The following is a 19,127-nucleotide window of genomic DNA, read 5'->3' as shown; positions in this document are numbered from 1 at the left end:
TCCTCTCGCGCCCATACCCCTTGACACCTTTAAAGTCCAGAAATCATCACCAATTTGCCCCCCAAACTTAAATAAAACCAATTACCTAGGTATAAGTCTTTTGTTTGCAATTGGAGTGTGCCAATCTTAATGGCTGGAATTCTCCGGCCATTCACATCGGTCCTGCCGACAGCTCACCCCTGCCTGTGGGTTTCCCGCTGGCTTGGGGGTGACGTCAATGGGAATTCCCATTGACAGTGGTGAGACCAGAGAATCCCACCACTGGCAATGTGCCATCTCCTGCTGGCAGGAGGCTGGGAAGCCAGGAAAACTCACTCAACATGTAATTGAATGGTAATATGGTCACTATTTCCCAGTGGATCTTTTATTCTGACATTACCAATTAACCCAGCTTCATTACCCAATACTAGATTTAATACTGCTTTATCCTTCATGGGTTCCGCAACATCCTCTCTAAAAAATACTCTACAAACTCATTCTCTAAACTACTCTTGCCAATTTTATTGCCCCAGTCTATATGAAGATTAAAGCCCTCTACAATGATTACATTGCCTTTGTTAAAAGCTCCAATTATTTTTTTGTCTCTTGTACTGCTGAATGGTAAAACTACCTTAAAGGACCTATAAGATACTGTTGCCATTGTTTTCTGATTCTTGCTATTTCTCATTTCCACCCATACTGATTCTATTTCATAATTTTCCAAGGTGAGATCCTTTTTCACCAATGTCCTCATGTCATCCTTTACTATTAGGACTGTCCCTCCTACTTTGCTATTCTGAAATATTCCATTCTAAATTATCTATTTCCTAAACTTGGTCATCATCTAACCACGTCTCTGCAATGATGATTAAATCTAAATCATTTACCTCTATTTGTGCCAGTAATTCATCTATCTTATTGCAGATGCCTTGTGCATTCAGATAAAGAACGCTTAATTTCATTTTTTAATGTCTGTTGTCTACAGTGACCTTATTTGTTGTTGTACCTTTTCTGTTAAACATTCTACCTTCCTGTCTCACTCTGATTGTCTTCACCCATATCATTATAGTGCTCAAGTACCTTGTCCTTTCTCTTTGGATTTCAATTCTCCCTTCACCTGAACCTCACCCATGTCCCCACACATCTCCGTTAATTTAAAGCCTTGCCCACCATCCTATTGTGAGATATCAGTAATTCTTGAATGACATTCTGCTTCTAATTACTTTCTGGACATCATCTCAGGGGAAATTTAAAATAAAAGAAATATTCTTGAACTACATGTTATAACGGCAAAATACTGCGGATGCTGGAATCTGAAACAAAACCAGAAAACTCGGGAAAATTTCAGCAGGTCTGACAGCATCCGTGGAAAGAGAATTGACTCTATTCTCTCGCCACAGATGCTGTCAGACCTGTTGAGATTTTCCAGCATTTTCTGCTCGAGTTATGTAACCTTCGGCAGCTTGTTTCAAATGTTTTTTTTAAGCTATAAAAACTGTAAGATGCATGTGTATAAGAAAGACTTAACATATGGCATCAAGCATGGTATAAAACATATTAGGCAATGGTGACCTATTTCTCTGTGATAGTTGATTGCTCCAGTGGCTTCATCACCAGGTCATTCACGATGGTGCCCATGGTGCCCTCCCTGCCTCTGTCAATCTGGGCGATGGCAGTCCAGACAGTAGGGGCCGGGGACCTGTTTCTTTCCTGGTCCTCCATGACCATCTGCAACCCAGGCAGTAGTTCATACCACATGGTCATTGGCAAAACATGTCTTTTAGCTCTCACTTAATGGTCACTGTTAAAGCAGTTAAAAGAACCATCACGTCATTAAAACAGATTTCATGCAACAACATTTAAAATCTGCTTGCAACTCAAAATGTTACTCTGATTAGCATAATAATCACAATTGTTAGTGGCACATGCTTCTTAAGGAGTTCATGGTTCTGGGAACATCTTTTGACTTGTTTCTTTGCTCTGCAGGAACTTTTTAAGAAAATGTCCCTCGCCACTGCACAAGAAGAATAGGAATTTGCTACCCGGCCGTCACAAGAATAATTAATATTTTGCAGCATAATAGTCATCACAGGAAAAAAATGTTTCTCAATAAAAATCCTAATTTTACACATTCAATCAGCACAAGGGAAGTCGTTAGAAATGATGAACGAAGATACAATCGAAGGACAATTCATTAATATTTTCCTCCTTTTTGCATGAGTGTACGGGGAGGGGGAAGAAATGTCAGTGATTGCAGATGGAAGGTATACTGTGCTGAGCTCGGAGCCAAGCTACCCTAAACAAAACCTCGTGCAGTGTTTCAGGCCAGTTTATGCAATTGGCAAGTACTTATACTAAACCAAAAAATGGTGCACTGGATCCCACACTGACTACCAAGGCATCATCGTTATTCCAGAATGCACCTTCATTTGTCAGTACAGTATGTGCTCAGCTGAATGTACTTGGATGGCTAAACCTACTCAAGGCAACCAGGGTAGCTGTCAAACGACCAACTCCTACATCTGGAATCCCCCTTCACCCATCATGGGCTCGTGGCCAACAATGGCCCACTAACGTTTCAAAGAATAAAGAACAAAAAGTTACAGCACCGGAACAGGCACTTCGGCCCTCCAAGCCTGCACCGATCATGCTGTCTGATTTAACTAAAATCCCCTACTCTTCTGGGGACCATATCCCTTTATTCCCATCCTATTTGTGTACTTGTCAAGACGCCCTTTAAAAGTCACGACCATATCCGCTTCCATTACCTCCCCCAGCAACGAGTTCCAGGCACCCACTACTCTCTCTGTAAAATATCTGCCTCGTACATCTCCTTTAAACCTTGTCCCTCGCACCTTAAACCTACGCCCCTTAGTAGCTGACTCTTCCACCCTGGGGAAAAAGTTTCTGACTATCCACTCTGTCCATGCCTCTCAATCTTGTAGACTACTATCAGGTCTCCCCTCAACCTCTGTTGCTCCAGTGCAGATACATGGATTTGGGCCTGTGTCTGTGGGAGTTTGCGCATTCTCCCTGTGGTTGCGTGGGTTTCCTCCGGGCGCTCCGGTTTCCTCCCACACCCCAAAGATGTGCTCTTAGGCTAATCGGTTTCCACCAAATTGACACTATTTCTTCCCTGAATCTGACTGAGTAGGGTCCCATTCGTAGACATGCAGGGTAGAATAGGTGTAGGGTGATGCGGCGGCGCGGGCTCGTTGGGCCGAAGGGCCTGTTTCCCGTGCTGGGTTGTTCTTTGTTCTTTGTTTAACAAACCAAGCCTCTCAGTTTCAGTTTAATGCACCTTTATTTTCAGATCCCACCATGGCTCTGCACTCCTCTGCCAACTCCTCCAGCCCCACCTATAACACTGAGTACCCTGCCCACTTGGAATGTCTGTCATCCTTCACTCTACCAGGGAAGCTGTACCTTCAGGTATCCAAACCCTACAGCTCTGGAATCCCCTCTTCATCTCTTTCCTTAAAATCGACTTCTACGACCAAAGTTTTGCTCACCTGTTTTAATACCTCAGATAAAAGGTCATCAGTTTGAAATGTTGAACTCTATTTCTCTCCCCTTATAATCTGATAAAGACTTCCAACAGTTTTACTGTCCTCATGTCTTGCTGAACTTGGTGTTAACACTTGGCTCACTTTGGCATATTTTGTTATGTCAAAAGAGCTTTATAATGATGCATGTTGTAGCTCCAGTGATTCTGTCAAAAGCAGCAACTGTTGATTGTAAATACAATCACTAGCTATTTTGCTACAGGGCTGTAATAGCAAGAAACAAGCCATGAATTTTGTGAGGAGCTAAAGTGAATTAATATACCAGACTATCAGAATTTGAGGGTGAGAGACAATTTGAAAAGCATAATCTGTAAGTTTTAGTGGAAAGATTTATTTCTTCACTCCCAGATGCAATCCAGTGCCATTATAAATAGTTCCAGATGGCCACGTAAATTTCTGACATTGTCCACAGGAGAGGTCAGCGCCTGTGGAAAACATCTTTCACGAAAACAATGAAACATAATCCTTGAAGTGTGGTGTTATTGGATCCATTTGTTCCAGTTCGGCTCATACGGAAAGACTTTGCCCAGCCTCAAAACACAGTCTATGGTGGGTTCATAGAAAACAGTAAAACTCTCAGACAATTTGCCACCCTTTACCTCGGACGCGCTGGTGGCAGCGGAGAACAAGGACACGGGCTTGGCTCTGGTTAAGTAACGCTTTCGGATGCAACCGATGGATTCCAGAGCCTGCCAAATGAGAGGAGAGATTCAAAATGAGAAAATCCAACCCGGTGTAAAAATTCAACTTGAATCTCCTGTCAGTAACAGGAAGTAGAAGTATTACAATATGAAACTGAGCAGTGTTGGAAACAGATGAAAACTGTAATCTCACAACATGCTACAAAAACCAGTGGAAATCCAAAACAGATCCTACAATATTCTGTCCATGTGGAGTTTACACATTCTTCCTGTTTCTGAGTAGGTTTCCTCCAGGTGCTCTGGTTCTTCCCATAGTTCGAAAGACATGCCGGTTAGGTGGACTGGCCATGCTAAATTGCTCCTTGGTGTCAAGGGACCAGCTAGAGTAAATGCATGGGGTTAAAGGGATAGAGCCTCTGTGAGATTGTGGTGGATGCAAACTCATGGGCCGAATGGCCTGCTTCTGCACCGTAGGGATTCTATGATTCTCTGTATCAGTGTTCTGGGCTAGGACCTTTGTTGGCTCCAATTAATCAAATAACTAACTGGAACAGATAAGGCACTCAAACAGAAATTGATATACCTTGAAGCAAACCATTTTTTGATTAACACAAAGTGCATTAATTCTTGCTCCTAACTTAAACTTACGTAGTCTGGGGTAATCACATCAATTTTCAGTACAATTAGGCAGCTGTCGTATATACACGGACTCTGTGCTTCTATTAGACCCCCATTTATAAAGTTCTTCTATAAAGTTTATTTATTAGTGTCACAAGTAGGTTTACATTAACACTAAAATGAAGTTACTCTGAAAATCTCCTAGTTGCCACACTCCGACACCTGCTTGGGTACACCGAGTGAGAATTTAGCATGGCCGATATACCTAACCAGCACGTCTTTTAGACTGTGGGAGGAAACCCATACAGACACGGAGAGAATGTGTGAACTCTGCACAGTGACCCAAGCTGAGAATGAGACCTGGGCCCCAGTGGGATAGTGAGTGAACTGTAAACATTAGTGCTGACCATTGTGCCTTGCAGAACTTTAAAAGGAAGTGTAAAACGGCAAGGAGCACAAAGCAGCAAAGAAATGATGATGATATGAAATATCGTCAGAGACTGTCATTTTACCAACTGCTGACTCTGAAAAGGATAATCTGGAAGTAGAAACTTGAGAAGGAAAGTTCTCAGATTTTTCTTCTGCAGTCCTCTATAGCTGCACACTCAATACCACAGGACTGGCTTATGTCTGAAATGCTTCACTCAGGGATGACCACCATAAAAATAATTGGCAGAAAGAGTTATAGGATAATAAATCTATTTTTACACAACCCCTACCCTGCAGAAGTGCAGCTTTTAAGGTCAATGATAGATGGGTTTACCTCCAGACACCAACTCGATCAACTGATTTGTTTCTGAACATTAAATAAACTGATACGTTGAAGATTATTTCCTCGTCTAAACGTTTCTGATTTTAGCCCACCTTTCACATTAATCCAGTTGATTCTGTCAGACAGACATAAAAATCACTAGACAATATTTCCATAACCCAGGCTGTCACCCTCAGTACCCTGGCCAATGTTTGTCTCTCATTCAACATCACAGAAATAGATTGGCCACATCTCCCAATGTCTGGATGGTCAGTGTAGTAGCAAGCCCCTTTAAATAGAATCATAGAATCCCTGCAGTGTATTTACCCTGCCAATCCCTGACACTAGGGTCAATTTAGCATGGTCAAACAACCTAACCCCGCACATCTTGCGAGTGTGGGAAGAAACCGGAGCACCCAGAGGAAACCCACGCAGACATAGGGAGAATGTGCAAACTCCACATGCACAGTCACCCAAGGCCAGAATTGAACCCAGGTCTCTGGCGCTGTGAGGCAGTAGTGCTAACCACTGTACTGCCCTCAAGGGGCAAGGTCTTAGAAGGTCATGTGACTTGATTGACCAATCAGGCTGGAGTATGTGAATTCCAGGGCAGATTCAATCCAGGAGCTGGAGTGGAAGGGAGCATATACTTGACTCTGTATAGTCTGTCACTCCCAACTGGTGGTCACCATATCCTCAAGGATACTACAGTCAGGAACTGGGTCCACCCTAGAAGACATGCTATGGAACCTCTGGGAAGTCCCAAAGCACTGACTCACCCAGGAAGTGTGAACTCCTGATGGATAATTCCTCTGCTTCCCCTAGACCCTTGAAAAAAATCTCCAACTCTGAGTTACAGTCAGAGACTTTGGTCAATTCCAACTTACTCATCTGGACAGTTACCCAGGGCAAGTTTGACAGAAAGTTGAACTCCTGGGTAACTATGACTCCCTGCCACCTCCCCACCCCCCACCAACTAACATCCCTGACCCCTCATTGAATCCCCTCTCTGACCTGATATGATCTCACCACCCCATTCAACTCAACATCCCCCCAACCCAACCCGTCTAGACCCCACCACTGGACTAACCTCCCCCCTCCCCCCCAACCCCCATGACCAACCTATTACTCACCAGCAGATTCCTCCTGACCTGACTCAAATATGACCACCTGACTCCCTCCTATCTGTGGCTACCCCACAGCCCACCTTACCCATTCATCTGGCCACCCTACTCCCTCAAATTACTTACCCTACCCCTTTGTCCAATCCACTCTATCCTTTACACACTTATCCACACTATCCCTTTACCCACTTACTCACCTCATCCCCTTACCCAACCCACACTACCCTCCCCATCCTATCCCTTTACTCACTTACTGTACTCCCTTAATTTCACTCTGGAGCTTTTCAAAGAAGCTTTGGGAAATTTAAATGCCTAATACAGCTGCAAAGATACTCATTGAGGATTCTCTCCACTGCTCCCTCAGAGGATTCTTGCATTTGCATTAGTTCTACCCTCTTGTTCAATCCATTTTATCCCTTTACACACCTACCCACACTATCCCTTTACACACTTACCCACACTAACCCTTTACACACTTACCATACCACTCTACCCCTTTATCTTTCTCATCCTATCCCTTTACCCAACCTACACTACTCTTTACCCACGCTACCCTCCCCACCATATCCCTTTACTCACTTACTGTACCCCTTAACTTCACTCCGTAGCTTTTCAAAGCTTTGTTACATTTTCACTTAAAGAATACAACAGCCAGTGCTGTAAAAATAAAAGTATGTACATGGAAGATTCGCTCCCACGCTCCCTGTGAGGATTCCTGCATTGATGCTGTTCTGCAGGATTCTGCATTGAAGGATTGCCCTGTGAGACTGTGCTATTGATATATCAAAGTTTCTGTAGTGTGTTTAAAAAGTTGGGTTTTTTTCCCCTCAAAGCAGCTGGCATGTCTGGAGGGAATACAGCAAATGCTGGAAAGCAAGATAATTACTCATAATAAATCTGTAGTGTTTACTTAGAATGAAGCTAATTGCTTTTTGTTTATAACTAGAGAGGACCCCTGGGGTTGTTTTTGATTAAAAAAATGGCAGGGCCATGTGGTCAAGCGTGAGGAGTGAAGCTTATAGCAAAAATGTTTTTTTTTTCCTGTGTTCAGTTGCTGACGGAGTTGTTAAACGTCGAAGCCAACAAGCAGCTCTTTCTCTGAAAAGCCTCTCCCTGCAAAGTTTCTCTGGAACCTTCACAGATGTTACCCAAGTCACAGTAAGTATATCTATGATTGCTAACTATATTTAAAGTGTGTTTAAAGTCTGAAAGAGAAATATTGCTCAATTGGAACTGAAATAGTGATAAGTTAGAGATTATAATTGTTTTCTTTCATTTTAAGTATTGTTCAGCCGGTAAAGGTTAATATAAAATTAAAAAATTGATGGGGTCTAATCTGTCTTCATGATGTAACTCGGCCGGGGGGGGGGGGGAGGCGGGGGGTGTCGGGTCAAGCACCCTAACACCTGACAAATCACAGGAAGCCAACTGTGAATTTCCTTTATCTGATCCTGGTTGGAAATGGACCTTGAACAGAAGGTGCAGGCCATTACCCTGTCATTAGTGCATTGCTGTTCATGGCAGCTTGCTGTGCTAAGCCTTACTTCAAAAATATTGAGTTGGCTCTCCAACACTTTCGGATGCAGTAGTTTCAAGAGGTGCTATATAAATGCAAGTCTTCCTTGCTTTTTTTTGCCACTGATACAGCCAACATGGACCACCCTACAGGAAGGTTATCTTTCAACACTCTATTCATGAAAGCATTAGCTCATTTGGCCACAAGTTGCAGAAGAGTGGAACCTGAGAAACAACTGCTAAACTGAGGCTATAAGTTTAAGTTATTTATTTCTTAGTGTTACAAGTAAGCTTACATTAACATTGCATGAAGTTACTGTGAAAATCCCCTAATCACCACACTGCAGTGCCCGTGTGACAGCACTGAGGGAGAATCTAGCATGGCCAATGCACCTAACCAGCACGTCATTTGGAAACCGGAGCACCCAGAGGAAACCCACACTGACACAGGGAGGACATGCAGACTACACACAGACAGTGAACCAAGCTGGGAATCAAACCTAGATCCCTGGAGCTGTGAGGCAACAGTGCTAACCACTGCGCTGCCGTACAAAGCATGTGGATGTAATAATTACAAGCGCTGAGGAACCTCTGTCATCTGTTGTTATCTCAAGACCCACATGGCCCATAATGGAAATTGGAAGATAATAAAAAGCCCATACCTTGTATGGCAATAAAAATAAATCTAGTACGAGTGTCTAACCTCATTTCACATGTCATGGGGTATAAAGCTAATTTAGGACTGGCAGGAGATCAGCAAACCTGGAATGACGTTCTACCAAATAAATCAAGGAGGTGTTTCCACTGCAATTCAAACTATAATACCCGTGTACCCAAAATAACTTACCTGCAATATTTCCTGAATAATGACAGGCTGTAGCACAGCACGGTAATAAGTTAATAGCTTCTGTTCTGTGATCCCCGGTTTTGTCATGATGTGGTACAACATGGCTTCTACCATTCCTTTACATACTGGTTTGTTCAGACTCCCATCAACAATCCTCCAGGGATGGCAGACAAAACTAATTTGCTCACATTCACTAGGGTTCAACAGGAAAAGAAGTTACTCAATTAAAAAGAAAACTTTGTTATAAGGGAATGTAACATGCAGAATAGTTTCTGCAAAGATTATAGTGCAATATGAATGATCAGCTGGTGGCAAGGTGGTGGCACAGTGGTTATGTCACGGGACAAGTAATTCAGATAGCAGGAGCTGGGGACCCATGTTCAAATTCCACTACGGCACCTGGTGAAATTTGGTTCACATTGATGGAAGGAAATCTGACAACCTTACTTGGTCTGGCCTGCATGTTGACTCCAGATCCGCAGCAATGTAGTTGACCCTTAATGCCTTCTGAAATGGATGGGCAATAAGATTAAAAACAAAACTTGTTTTGCCTTACAAGGTTATGGAAAATATGACACTTTTATGGTTAACACCACATCACTGAGAAAGTAGAAGGCCAAATAGGAACAGAGTAGGCTGTTTGGCTTTTTGAGCCTGCTCTGCCATTCAATGGCATCATGGCTGATCTGTGCTTCACAATGAATGCAAAGGGTGAAAATACCTCCATTTCTCAGCACTGATACTGATACAGGACAAGTCAAGTACAATGTCCCAGACATTTTGACCACACAATCAACTTAGCTGGTGAAATTCCAGAGCGAATGACTGAGCCCACTTCACAAGTGCATTTCAAAGCCCAACATGCCACCTTTGCCATCCATCAGTCTGACATCTGTTGGCTAGGGAAATTTTATTCTCCATCAGTAAGTTATCATTTGCTTGGATTTCCTTGGCAGAGATTGGAGAATCTCATGGTGGGACCACCTCCTGGGAGAGTGGAAGTGATTGGCGGGATGTCACCCGAGGACTGGCTTGAGATTCTGAGTAAGAAGTCTCACAACACCAGGTTAAAGTCCAACAGGTTTATTTGTTACAAGCCACTAGCTTTCAGAGTGCTGCTCCTTCATCAGGTGAGTGGGAGTTCTGATCACAAACAGGGCATATAAGGACACAAACTCAATTTACAAAATAATGGTTGGAATGCATGTCTTTGCAGGTAATCAAGTCTTAAAAGATACATACAAATGTGAGTGGAGAGAGGGTTAAGCACAGGTTAAAAAGATGTGTATTGTCTCCAGCCAGAACAGTTAGTGAGATTTTGCAAGCCTAGACAAATCGTGGGATTACATTTAGTGTGACATGAACCCAAGATCCCGGTTGAGACCACCCTCATGTGTGTGGAACTTGGCTATCAGTCTCTGCTCAGCGACTCTGCACTGTCGTGTGTCATGAAGGCCACCCTAGAGAACGCTTACCCAAGGATCAGAGGCCGAATGCTCGTGACTGCTGAAGTGTTCCCCAACAGGAAGAGAACACTCTTTGCCTGGTGATTGTCGAGCGATTGTTCTCACATGAGATGATGGCATCCATGGCGATGATCTGGCATGTCTTGCAGAGGTTGACGTGGCAGGGTTCTGTGGTGCCGTGATCACTGTTCTCCTGAAGGCTGGGTAGTTTGCTGTGGACAATGGTCTGCTTGAGGTTGTGCAGTTGTTTGAAGGCAAAAAGTGGGGGTGTGGGAATGGCCTCGGTGAGATGGCCTTGGCAAGGACAGTGACCACAACACCACACAACCCTGCCACAGCTACCTCTGCAAGACAGGCTGGATCATCGACACAAATGCCATCATCTCATGTGAGAACACCATCCACCAGGTACACAATACATACTCTTGCAACTCGGCCAACGCTGTCTACCTGATACGCTGCAGGCAAGGATGTCCCGAGGCACTGGGGAGACCACGCAGACACTACGACAATGGAACACTGCTCGACAATCACCAGGCAAGAGTGTTCTCTTCCTGTTGGGAACACTTCAGCTGTCACGGGCATTCGGCCTCTAAGCTTCAGGTAACATTCTCCAAGGCAGCCTTCACGACACATGACAGTGCAGAGTCGCCGAGCAGAGACTGATATCCAAGTTCCACACACGAGGACGGTCTCAACCGGGATCCTGGGTTCATGTCACACTATCTGTAACCCCCATGATTTGCTGAGCTTGCAAAATCTCACTAACTGTCCTGTCTGGAGACAATACACATCTCTTTAACCTGTGCTTAACCCTCTCTCCACTCACAGTGGCTGTACCTTTAAGACTTGATTACCCGTAAAGACTTGCATTCCAATTATTTTTTAAATCGAGTTTGTGTCTTTATATGCTCTGTTTGTGAACTGAAATCCCACTCACCTGATGGAGCAGCGAGCACTCCGAAAGCTAGTGGCTCGTGCTACCAAACTTTAACCTGGTGTTGTGAGACTTCTTACTCTGCATGCCCCAGTCCAATGCCGGCATCTCCACTTCATTGAGATTCTGAGGTATGGAAGCAAGACATGGAAGTCTTTGCTCAATGTGTTAGAAATTCCTTCAATCATTACATTTTCCAAAGTTGACAGCCAAAATTACTTTAGATCAGAACTCTGGCTAAACTCTGCCAACCTTGTGCCAATGGTTTTAGGTCTCATCTAAATACAGCACAAGTCAGTTTCATTTTTCCCCACAAGTGCACAAATTCAGATTCCCAATCAAAGGCTTGCCCCCCAGCCCTTTCAATTAACAGGTAAGTATTGTAATAAATGCCAAGCACCTACCTTTCAGATGGGGCTTGCAATATACTTTCTACATTAACATTTTCCCCAACTGTGTCATCTCCTACGGAGAAAGATTAAAGACAATTTAAATTTGAATGCTATGGGCAAAGATAAAAACCCAAATGCGATTTGACATGAAGAAATGCTAAATGCAATTTTGATTCTCTCCATTCCCCAATCTTCATAGTCACTTGGGAGTACAGGACTTAAGTGTTGCTGCAAAAAGAAAGAGATGGGCTGTTGAAGTTTTTTGTCTTGCGCTTATCAGGACAGAATAGCAAGAATACCAAACCTCTTATATTACATAACAGGGTCCTGTTTTAGTTAGCAAGTGAACTCCGATAGATAGAGCTGCTGCAATGGGGATGCACCGGGGACTGTTAATTGCCAAGCTTTGTTTAAATTCAAACTAGACAAGTTGATCCCCATTGGTCAAGATATGGGGAATGAACCTGGAAACGGCTGTCCCACAAGCTTTTGTTTAGGTGAAACAGGCTCAATGCATGGGTATGTTCTATCTTGATGCAGTGCGAGCCACACTCTGAACCCAACTGATAGTTGGGGTGCAGTCAATGCTTTGCCAGTTGCGAACAGCTGAAGGGATACAGCACTTGATATGATCTGCTAGCCATTGGGACAAATGCCCTACAAAATTGGCATCACGCTGGCACTGAAATTCACATACCATATTACTCATTTGTATGGTAGGCAAAATGCTATTTTGGCTTGATGGTTAGCGAAGAATACCACTCCTGCTGCCACTGCATAGTGGCAGCATGAAACAGCTAGCTTCACATGTTGCTTAAATTGTTGAGGCACTTTACCCTTCCAGGCTAATCAGAGAGAGGCTGGTATAAGGATCAGATGTTTTCTATATTTGAGTCTGCAGTTGCATTAGAGTCTTGGGTTCCATTCTGCATCTCAAACGGAGCAGTCAAACAAGCTCCCTTTTCTCAACGTGCTATTTGAGAAATCTGCCAGGTCTCTACTTCTATCTACATGCTGGGATTCGTACAGCTCCACACACTGCAGGATGGGATTTCTCGGCAAACTTACTAAAAGGGCCCTAACCAGTTGATCACCATGCAAACCTAATGCCACTATCCTGAGGGATGCTGGCTAACCCAATCAGCTACAGCTCGATGTATGTCTTGCAAACTGATGAATGAGCCTAAGGCTGTCACTTCCAGTCCTGAAATGTGCTCAGTCCATCTCAGATTACCTTGGATGGGTAAAATTTGAGCACAGATGAAACTCGCTGCATCATCACAACTGGTATTCTCGACTATAAAAGACACTGGGCCAACCACACAAATGAGTATATGGTACAGGAATTTCAGTGCCAATGTGATGCCAGGTATGTAGGCTGTGCATCCCAATGGCTGGTGAATTATATCAGACATGTCCCTTCAGCTGTTTGCAACAGGTGAAGTACTGATGAACCCAACTAGCCTGTGTTTGCAAAACTTAGAAAATAGGGTGAAATTTTCCACCGGTGGAATTTTCCTCTCCTGTTGAAGTCAATGGACTTTTGAATGGTTCGCCAGATTTTCCAACCTCACCCCCACTGTGTCCAACATCAGATGTGGCTCTGCTATTGGACAACACTTAACAGAATCTCTACAGTGCAGAAATACTCCATTTGGCCCGTCGGCACCAACAACAATCCCATCCAGGCCCGATTCCCACATATTTACCCTGCTAATCCCTCTAATCTACACGCCCCAGGGCGCCAAAGGGCAATTTAGCATGCTCAATCCACCTAACCTGCACATCTTTGAACTGTGGGAGGAAACTGGAGCACCTGGAGGAAACCCATGCAGACATGGAGAGAATGTGCAAACTCCACAGAAACAGTGACCCAAGCTCGGGATTGAATCCGGGTCCCTGGCACTGTAAAGCAACAGTGCTAACCACTGTGCCACCGTGCTAAATGTTTTCACTTGTGCTAATTACACTGACAACCAAATTAAGTTTGTCAAGTTTACAATGTAGATCATTTGTGTTTCATAGACAGTGCTTATTTTCACATACAGGGCCCTGTCCTTTGCAAAGAGAATGGATATGTTAATGCATGCTGCATTTTTCAATTAAAGATTTGGAGTGGGGGAATGGGGTCATTGCCCAGTCAACTGGCACATTGACACCTTTCTTACCCCAAATCCCTTGACACCTTTGCAGCCTAAAAATCCATCTCCTTCTCAAATATATTCAGTGACCTCCACAGCCTTCTGTGGTAGAGAGTTTCACAGACTCACAACCCTCTGTGTAAATAGGCTCCTCCTGATCTCAGTCCTAAAGGGCCTGCGCTATATCCTGAGACTGTGACACATTGTTCTAAAACCACAACCAGTAGGAATAACCTGCGTCCAGTCAGAACTTTATACGTTCCAATGAGATCCCCTCTCATTCTTCTAAATTCCAGTGAATATAGGCCCAATTGACCCAATATCTCCTCATATGACAATCCTGCCATTCCAAGTATCAGTTTGGTGAACTGGACTCCCTCTGTGGCAAGTATATTCTTTCTCAGACAAGGAGACCAAAACTGCACACAATACTCCATGTTGGTCTCATCAAAGCCCTGCACAGCTGCAATAAGACATCCTTGCTGTTGTACTCAAGTCCTCTTGCAATGAAGTCCAACATACCATTTGCCTTCCTAACCGCTTAAAGTACCTGCATACTAGCTTTATAGTAACTGGTGTACAAGGACACCAAGGTCCCTTTGAACATCAACATTTCCCAATCTATCAGCATTTAAATAATACTCTTTCAAGGGACTTCATCAAAAGCTTACTGAAAATCCAAACACACTGCATCACTGGTTCACCCTAATTACATCTTTAAAATACTCTAGTAGGTTTGCCAATAATTTGCCATTCATGAATCCATGTTGAATTTGCTAAATCCATTGAAATTTTCTAAGTGTCCTAGCATTTTCCCTACCACTGATGTTATTTGGTCTGTAATTTCCTCCTTCCTTATCTGGCAGTTGATTTTTCCGTGTGCATTCCACATGGCAACACCTCTACCAAATTAAGATTTCACTTGCAATCCAATCAGCACTTCTTCTCATGCAGTATAAATTGTTTCCTTCGAAATTTGGTATTCTTGTTCTACCCTGATAGGTGCAAGACAAAAAGATTCAACAGCATGTTTTTTCCAAACATAACCTTCATAAATTAAATCAGGGCTTGATCTTGATCTTTCCTATCACCAAGAACTAACAAGGAACAAAAAGGAAAAAAAAAATTCAACGATATGTAGTAACGCAGTAGCTTGCTACTTGAGCAAGGAAGGGAAAACAAACAAGAGATCGGTACATTGCCAAACATGCGAAGCAAAAATGGCACTGAGGAAGACTAAGCACGGTGGCACAGTGGTTAGCACTGCTTCCTCATAGTGCCAGGGAGCCAAATTCGATTCCCGACTTGGATGATTGTGTGTGTGTGTGTGTGTGTGTGTGTGTGTGTGGAGTTTGCACATTCTTCCTGTGTCTGTGTGAGTTTCCTTTAAAAGCTGCGGTTTCCCCCCACAGGTTAGGTGGATTGGCCATACTAATTGCACAGGTTATGTGATTAGGGCGGGGGGGAATTGTGCTCTTTTCACTCTTGGGGGGGGTGGGGGGGGAGGCGTCTGTGCAGACTCGATGAGCTGAATGTCCTCTTTGCACTGTAGGAATTCTATGAAGACAGTTACTAGAAACCAATTTACATAGCTCTATGTAGCCAGTTGTAGAGAAAATCTGGCCTTCAGTCTTTGGAATGTGAAAACTAACCAACTAAAATAAACCCAGTGTTGCATAAACTAGTGCAGTTTAAATAAGAGCAGCAGCAGCAGAGTTTGTGACCTTTTTGGTGTTATTTCCTCTGTAAATCCAGCTCCTGCAAAAAACGTGCCAAAGTATTTCAATGAAGGTGCAGTGGATCTGTGATCTCCCATCGCCCGCGTACATGATGGAGCCACAGCCAAGCACAACAGTGGCAGAGCAATTAGACTCCTTCAAACTTGGGGAAAAATGTGGTCAAAGGAGGAGAAAAGAAAAGAATAGGTCACAAATCTTTAGGCTCTGTTTTACCATTCATTTCTAAGGCAGAACCTTGGTGAAAGGGTCAGAACAGGCACCATAGGAAGCTGCACTTCACCAAGATGTGATCATCGGAGCTTAGGGACTGGCTTAAGCCATTCAGCCAGTCCAGCCTGTTCTGCCATTCAATGTAATCATGGCTGATCAGATACATCAATAGCTTTTACAACTGCTATTCCCATAACACTTCGGCAGTTCAAGCTCGCTCCCAGCTCCCATGGACCAGTTGTAGTCGCTTGCTCTGTTTCACTGAAGCTCAGATTGTAATGGAAGCTTGATGTGGATTACACCTGCTCTCCTCCCACATTAAGTTTAAGTTTATTTATTTGTGTCACCAGTAGGCTTACATTAACACTGCAACGAAACTGCTATGAAAATCCCCTAGTCGCCACACTCCGGTACCTGTTCGGGTACACTGAGGAAGAATTTAGTATGGCCAATGCACCTAACCAGCACATCTTTTGGACTGAGGGAGGCAACTGGAGCAAACTCACGCAGACACGGGGAGAATGTGAGAACTCCACACCCAAGGCTGGAATCGAACCCGGGTCCCTGGCCCTGAGAAGCAGCCGTGCTAACCACTGTGCTACCGTGTCTGCTCCGAAACATTAATTCTCTCCACGAATGTTGCCAGACCAGCTGTTTCTCCAGCACTTTCAATTGGTTAACTATTGCAACTCAGTTTAGCAGTACAGTATTTTCTGTGCTGTGTTCGAGGATCTAGAGGAAGAAGAATTTTCCTCAGTTTTATAGTGCTGCCTTGCATTGCATTCGATTTTTTTGTAACCTTTCAACCTTTTTATAATCAATGGAATATCCTCCAGTGATCAGAACTTTAAAGTACATGAAAATATCAGTGTCGACTGGCTTGGATCATCTCAGAGCTAAGGGTGGCACAGTGGTTAGCACTGCTGCATCACAGCACCAGGGACCTAGGTTCCACAGTCGGATTCGACGTGCGGATTAGGTTAATTGGCCATGCTAAATTGCGCATGCCAAATTGTCACTTAGTGTCAGGGAGATTAGGGAGATAAATATGAGGGGTTACAGGGGTAGAGCCCAGGTGGGACTGTTGTCGGTGCAGATGTGATGGACCAAATGGCCTCCTTCTGCACTATAGATTCTGAGTCCAGCATGACTCTTCTTCAGAGCGTTACAAAAGCTGGATTAGTTTTAAGTAACAAATTGTTATGTTTCCCTGCACCTTGCTGAAGTACAGGTTATGTATTGTAAAGCTTTACAGACATGGATTACCTTCTTCCTGAAGTTTGGGCTTGTCCTCACTCTTGTCGACTTGAAAAGGTTTGTCTTGCTGTAAATGTTCCGTGGGAACCACCACACAATTATCTTCCTGAAGCAGAACTTGCCCATCTGCAGGAGGAGGGGCTTCATTCCTCTGCTCATTCACTGCAGGCGTGTGGTGGGAAAACTTCAAACGTCCTTCTCCATCATTTTCCACGGACTGTTCCTCTGGTTGGCTGAACGCTGACGAGATGCTCGGAGCTTTAACGTCACGCGAGGAGCCGAATCCCTCACAGCCTCCACCGTTATTTCCACCTTCATCCTGACTGCGCTCAACAGGCGCCTTTCTTGATCCTATGTGCAGGTCCAGAGGTTCGATGCATTGATATCCTGTGAGATGGCAAGGGAAGCCAGCCTTTGTTTCATCCATTGCGCTACCTGGAGTCTCTCCCCTGACTGAGGAATGGCAGCTCAACTCAGCAGGCTCATCCTCTTGACGAGGAATTTTAGCAGGAAGCTTATGGTCAACAATTTCACCTCCAGTTTCCTCAATGGTCCTTTTCCTACTTCCAGTCAGTGTCTGTATATTACTTAAGTGAACAGCATCACTCTGTACAGTAATGGACTCCAATCCATGCTGCTTAATTTCTTTCCCTGTGCTAAGATGAGGTTGTGTATTGTCCCGATTTCCATCAATGCCCTCTGTACTTTCCTCAATGTCTTTTGCACTAGATTCTGTCCTTTCTTTGGAGCCCACATCAGTCGGACTCTCAGGCTCAGTTTGGTTGATGCTTTTCCGTACACGGAACGGATGAAGCAGCCACGGATAAGCGTGTGTTACAGCAACCAGCCGTGCAATCGAGCCACCAACTTCTATCATCTGGTCCAGCGCGGTCAAATCCTGCAAGATGGGAGAAAATATTGAATGATTCCGGGGATGAAGTATGAGGAGAGATGAAACAGTTTGGGACTGAAAAATCAAATGGAGACCAAATGTTCTTATGGGGCAATCTAGAACAAGAGGTCACAGGTATAAATTGAGAGGTGGTAATTTAAAACTGAGATGAGGAGGAACCATTCGCAGAGAGTGGTGGAACTCACTACCCCATAGCGCGGTGGAGTCTGAATTATTGAGTGGTTTCAAGAGGGAGATAGATATATTTCCAATTAAAAAAAGGGAAAGATTGATATGGGGCATTCTAGGATGAGAGGTCATAGTGTTAGGTTAAGGGGTAGCAAATCCAAAACAGAGTTGAGGAGAATCTCCTTCTCCCAAAGGGCTGTGAATCTGTGGAATTCACTACCTCAACGAGTGGTGGATGCTGGGACAGTAAGTAAATTTAAGGGGGAGTTAGACAGATTTTTAATTGGTAATGGGTTGAAGAGTTATGGAGAGAAGGCAGGAAAATGGGGATGAGGAGCATATCAGTCACGATCGAATAGTGGAGCATACTCGATGGGCTGAATGGCCTAACTCTGCTCCTATTTCTTAGGAACTTTTGTTCAGGTTATCAGGGTTCAATTCCAGCCTCGGATGATTGTGTGGAATTTGCACATTCTCCCCGTGTCTGCGTAAGTTTCCTCCGGTTTCCTCCCACACTCGAACGGTGTGCAGGCTAGGTGGATTGGCCATACTAATCTGTTACAGAGTTGGCACAGATGGGCCAAATGGCCTCCTTCCATGCTGTAGAGTTGCCATGATTCCATAATTCAACATCATGATAGCATGACTGACTCTTAAATTGCTGGCACAAGAAACCAATCAGTTGAAACCACTACGGAAATGATCCAATACCATCTTCTCAGGGAAACAGGGATGGACAATGCCAGCCTTGCCAGTAAAACCCACATGCCACAAATACATTCTTTCCAAATGTCGGCTATTAGGAAGGCCTGTGTTTATTAACACTTTGGTAGAAGTGATAATATATTTAATTTCTGTCCTAG

General features: G+C 43.9%; 1 protein-coding gene across 2 annotated transcripts in view; it reads right to left on the bottom strand.

The window, feature by feature from the left end:
* Positions 1 to 3,678: 3,678 nt before the first annotated feature.
* gtf3c1 (general transcription factor IIIC subunit 1) overlaps positions 3,679 to 19,127 on the bottom strand; it is a 95,149-nt gene continuing 79,700 nt past the window's right edge. For both annotated transcript variants that reach the window (XM_080206913.1, XM_080206914.1), the window contains 4 exons: positions 17,193 to 18,081; positions 11,849 to 11,909; positions 9,042 to 9,234; positions 3,679 to 4,234 (listed from right to left, as the gene is read on the bottom strand). In XM_080206913.1, coding sequence (XP_080063039.1) covers positions 4,025 to 4,234; positions 9,042 to 9,234; positions 11,849 to 11,909; positions 17,193 to 18,081 — 1,353 coding nt within the window. In that variant the 3' untranslated portion in view covers positions 3,679 to 4,024. The remainder of the gene's footprint in view (positions 4,235 to 9,041; positions 9,235 to 11,848; positions 11,910 to 17,192; positions 18,082 to 19,127) is intronic.

Source organism: Carcharhinus amblyrhynchos, chromosome 18 (assembly GCF_965287045.1).
Source record: "Carcharhinus amblyrhynchos chromosome 18, sCarAmb.v2.hapA, whole genome shotgun sequence".
NCBI classification, from domain to species: domain Eukaryota; kingdom Metazoa; phylum Chordata; class Chondrichthyes; order Carcharhiniformes; family Carcharhinidae; genus Carcharhinus; species Carcharhinus amblyrhynchos.
The sequence above is the reverse complement of the archived record's forward strand: the minus strand, read 5'-3'. Positions and strand labels throughout refer to the sequence as shown.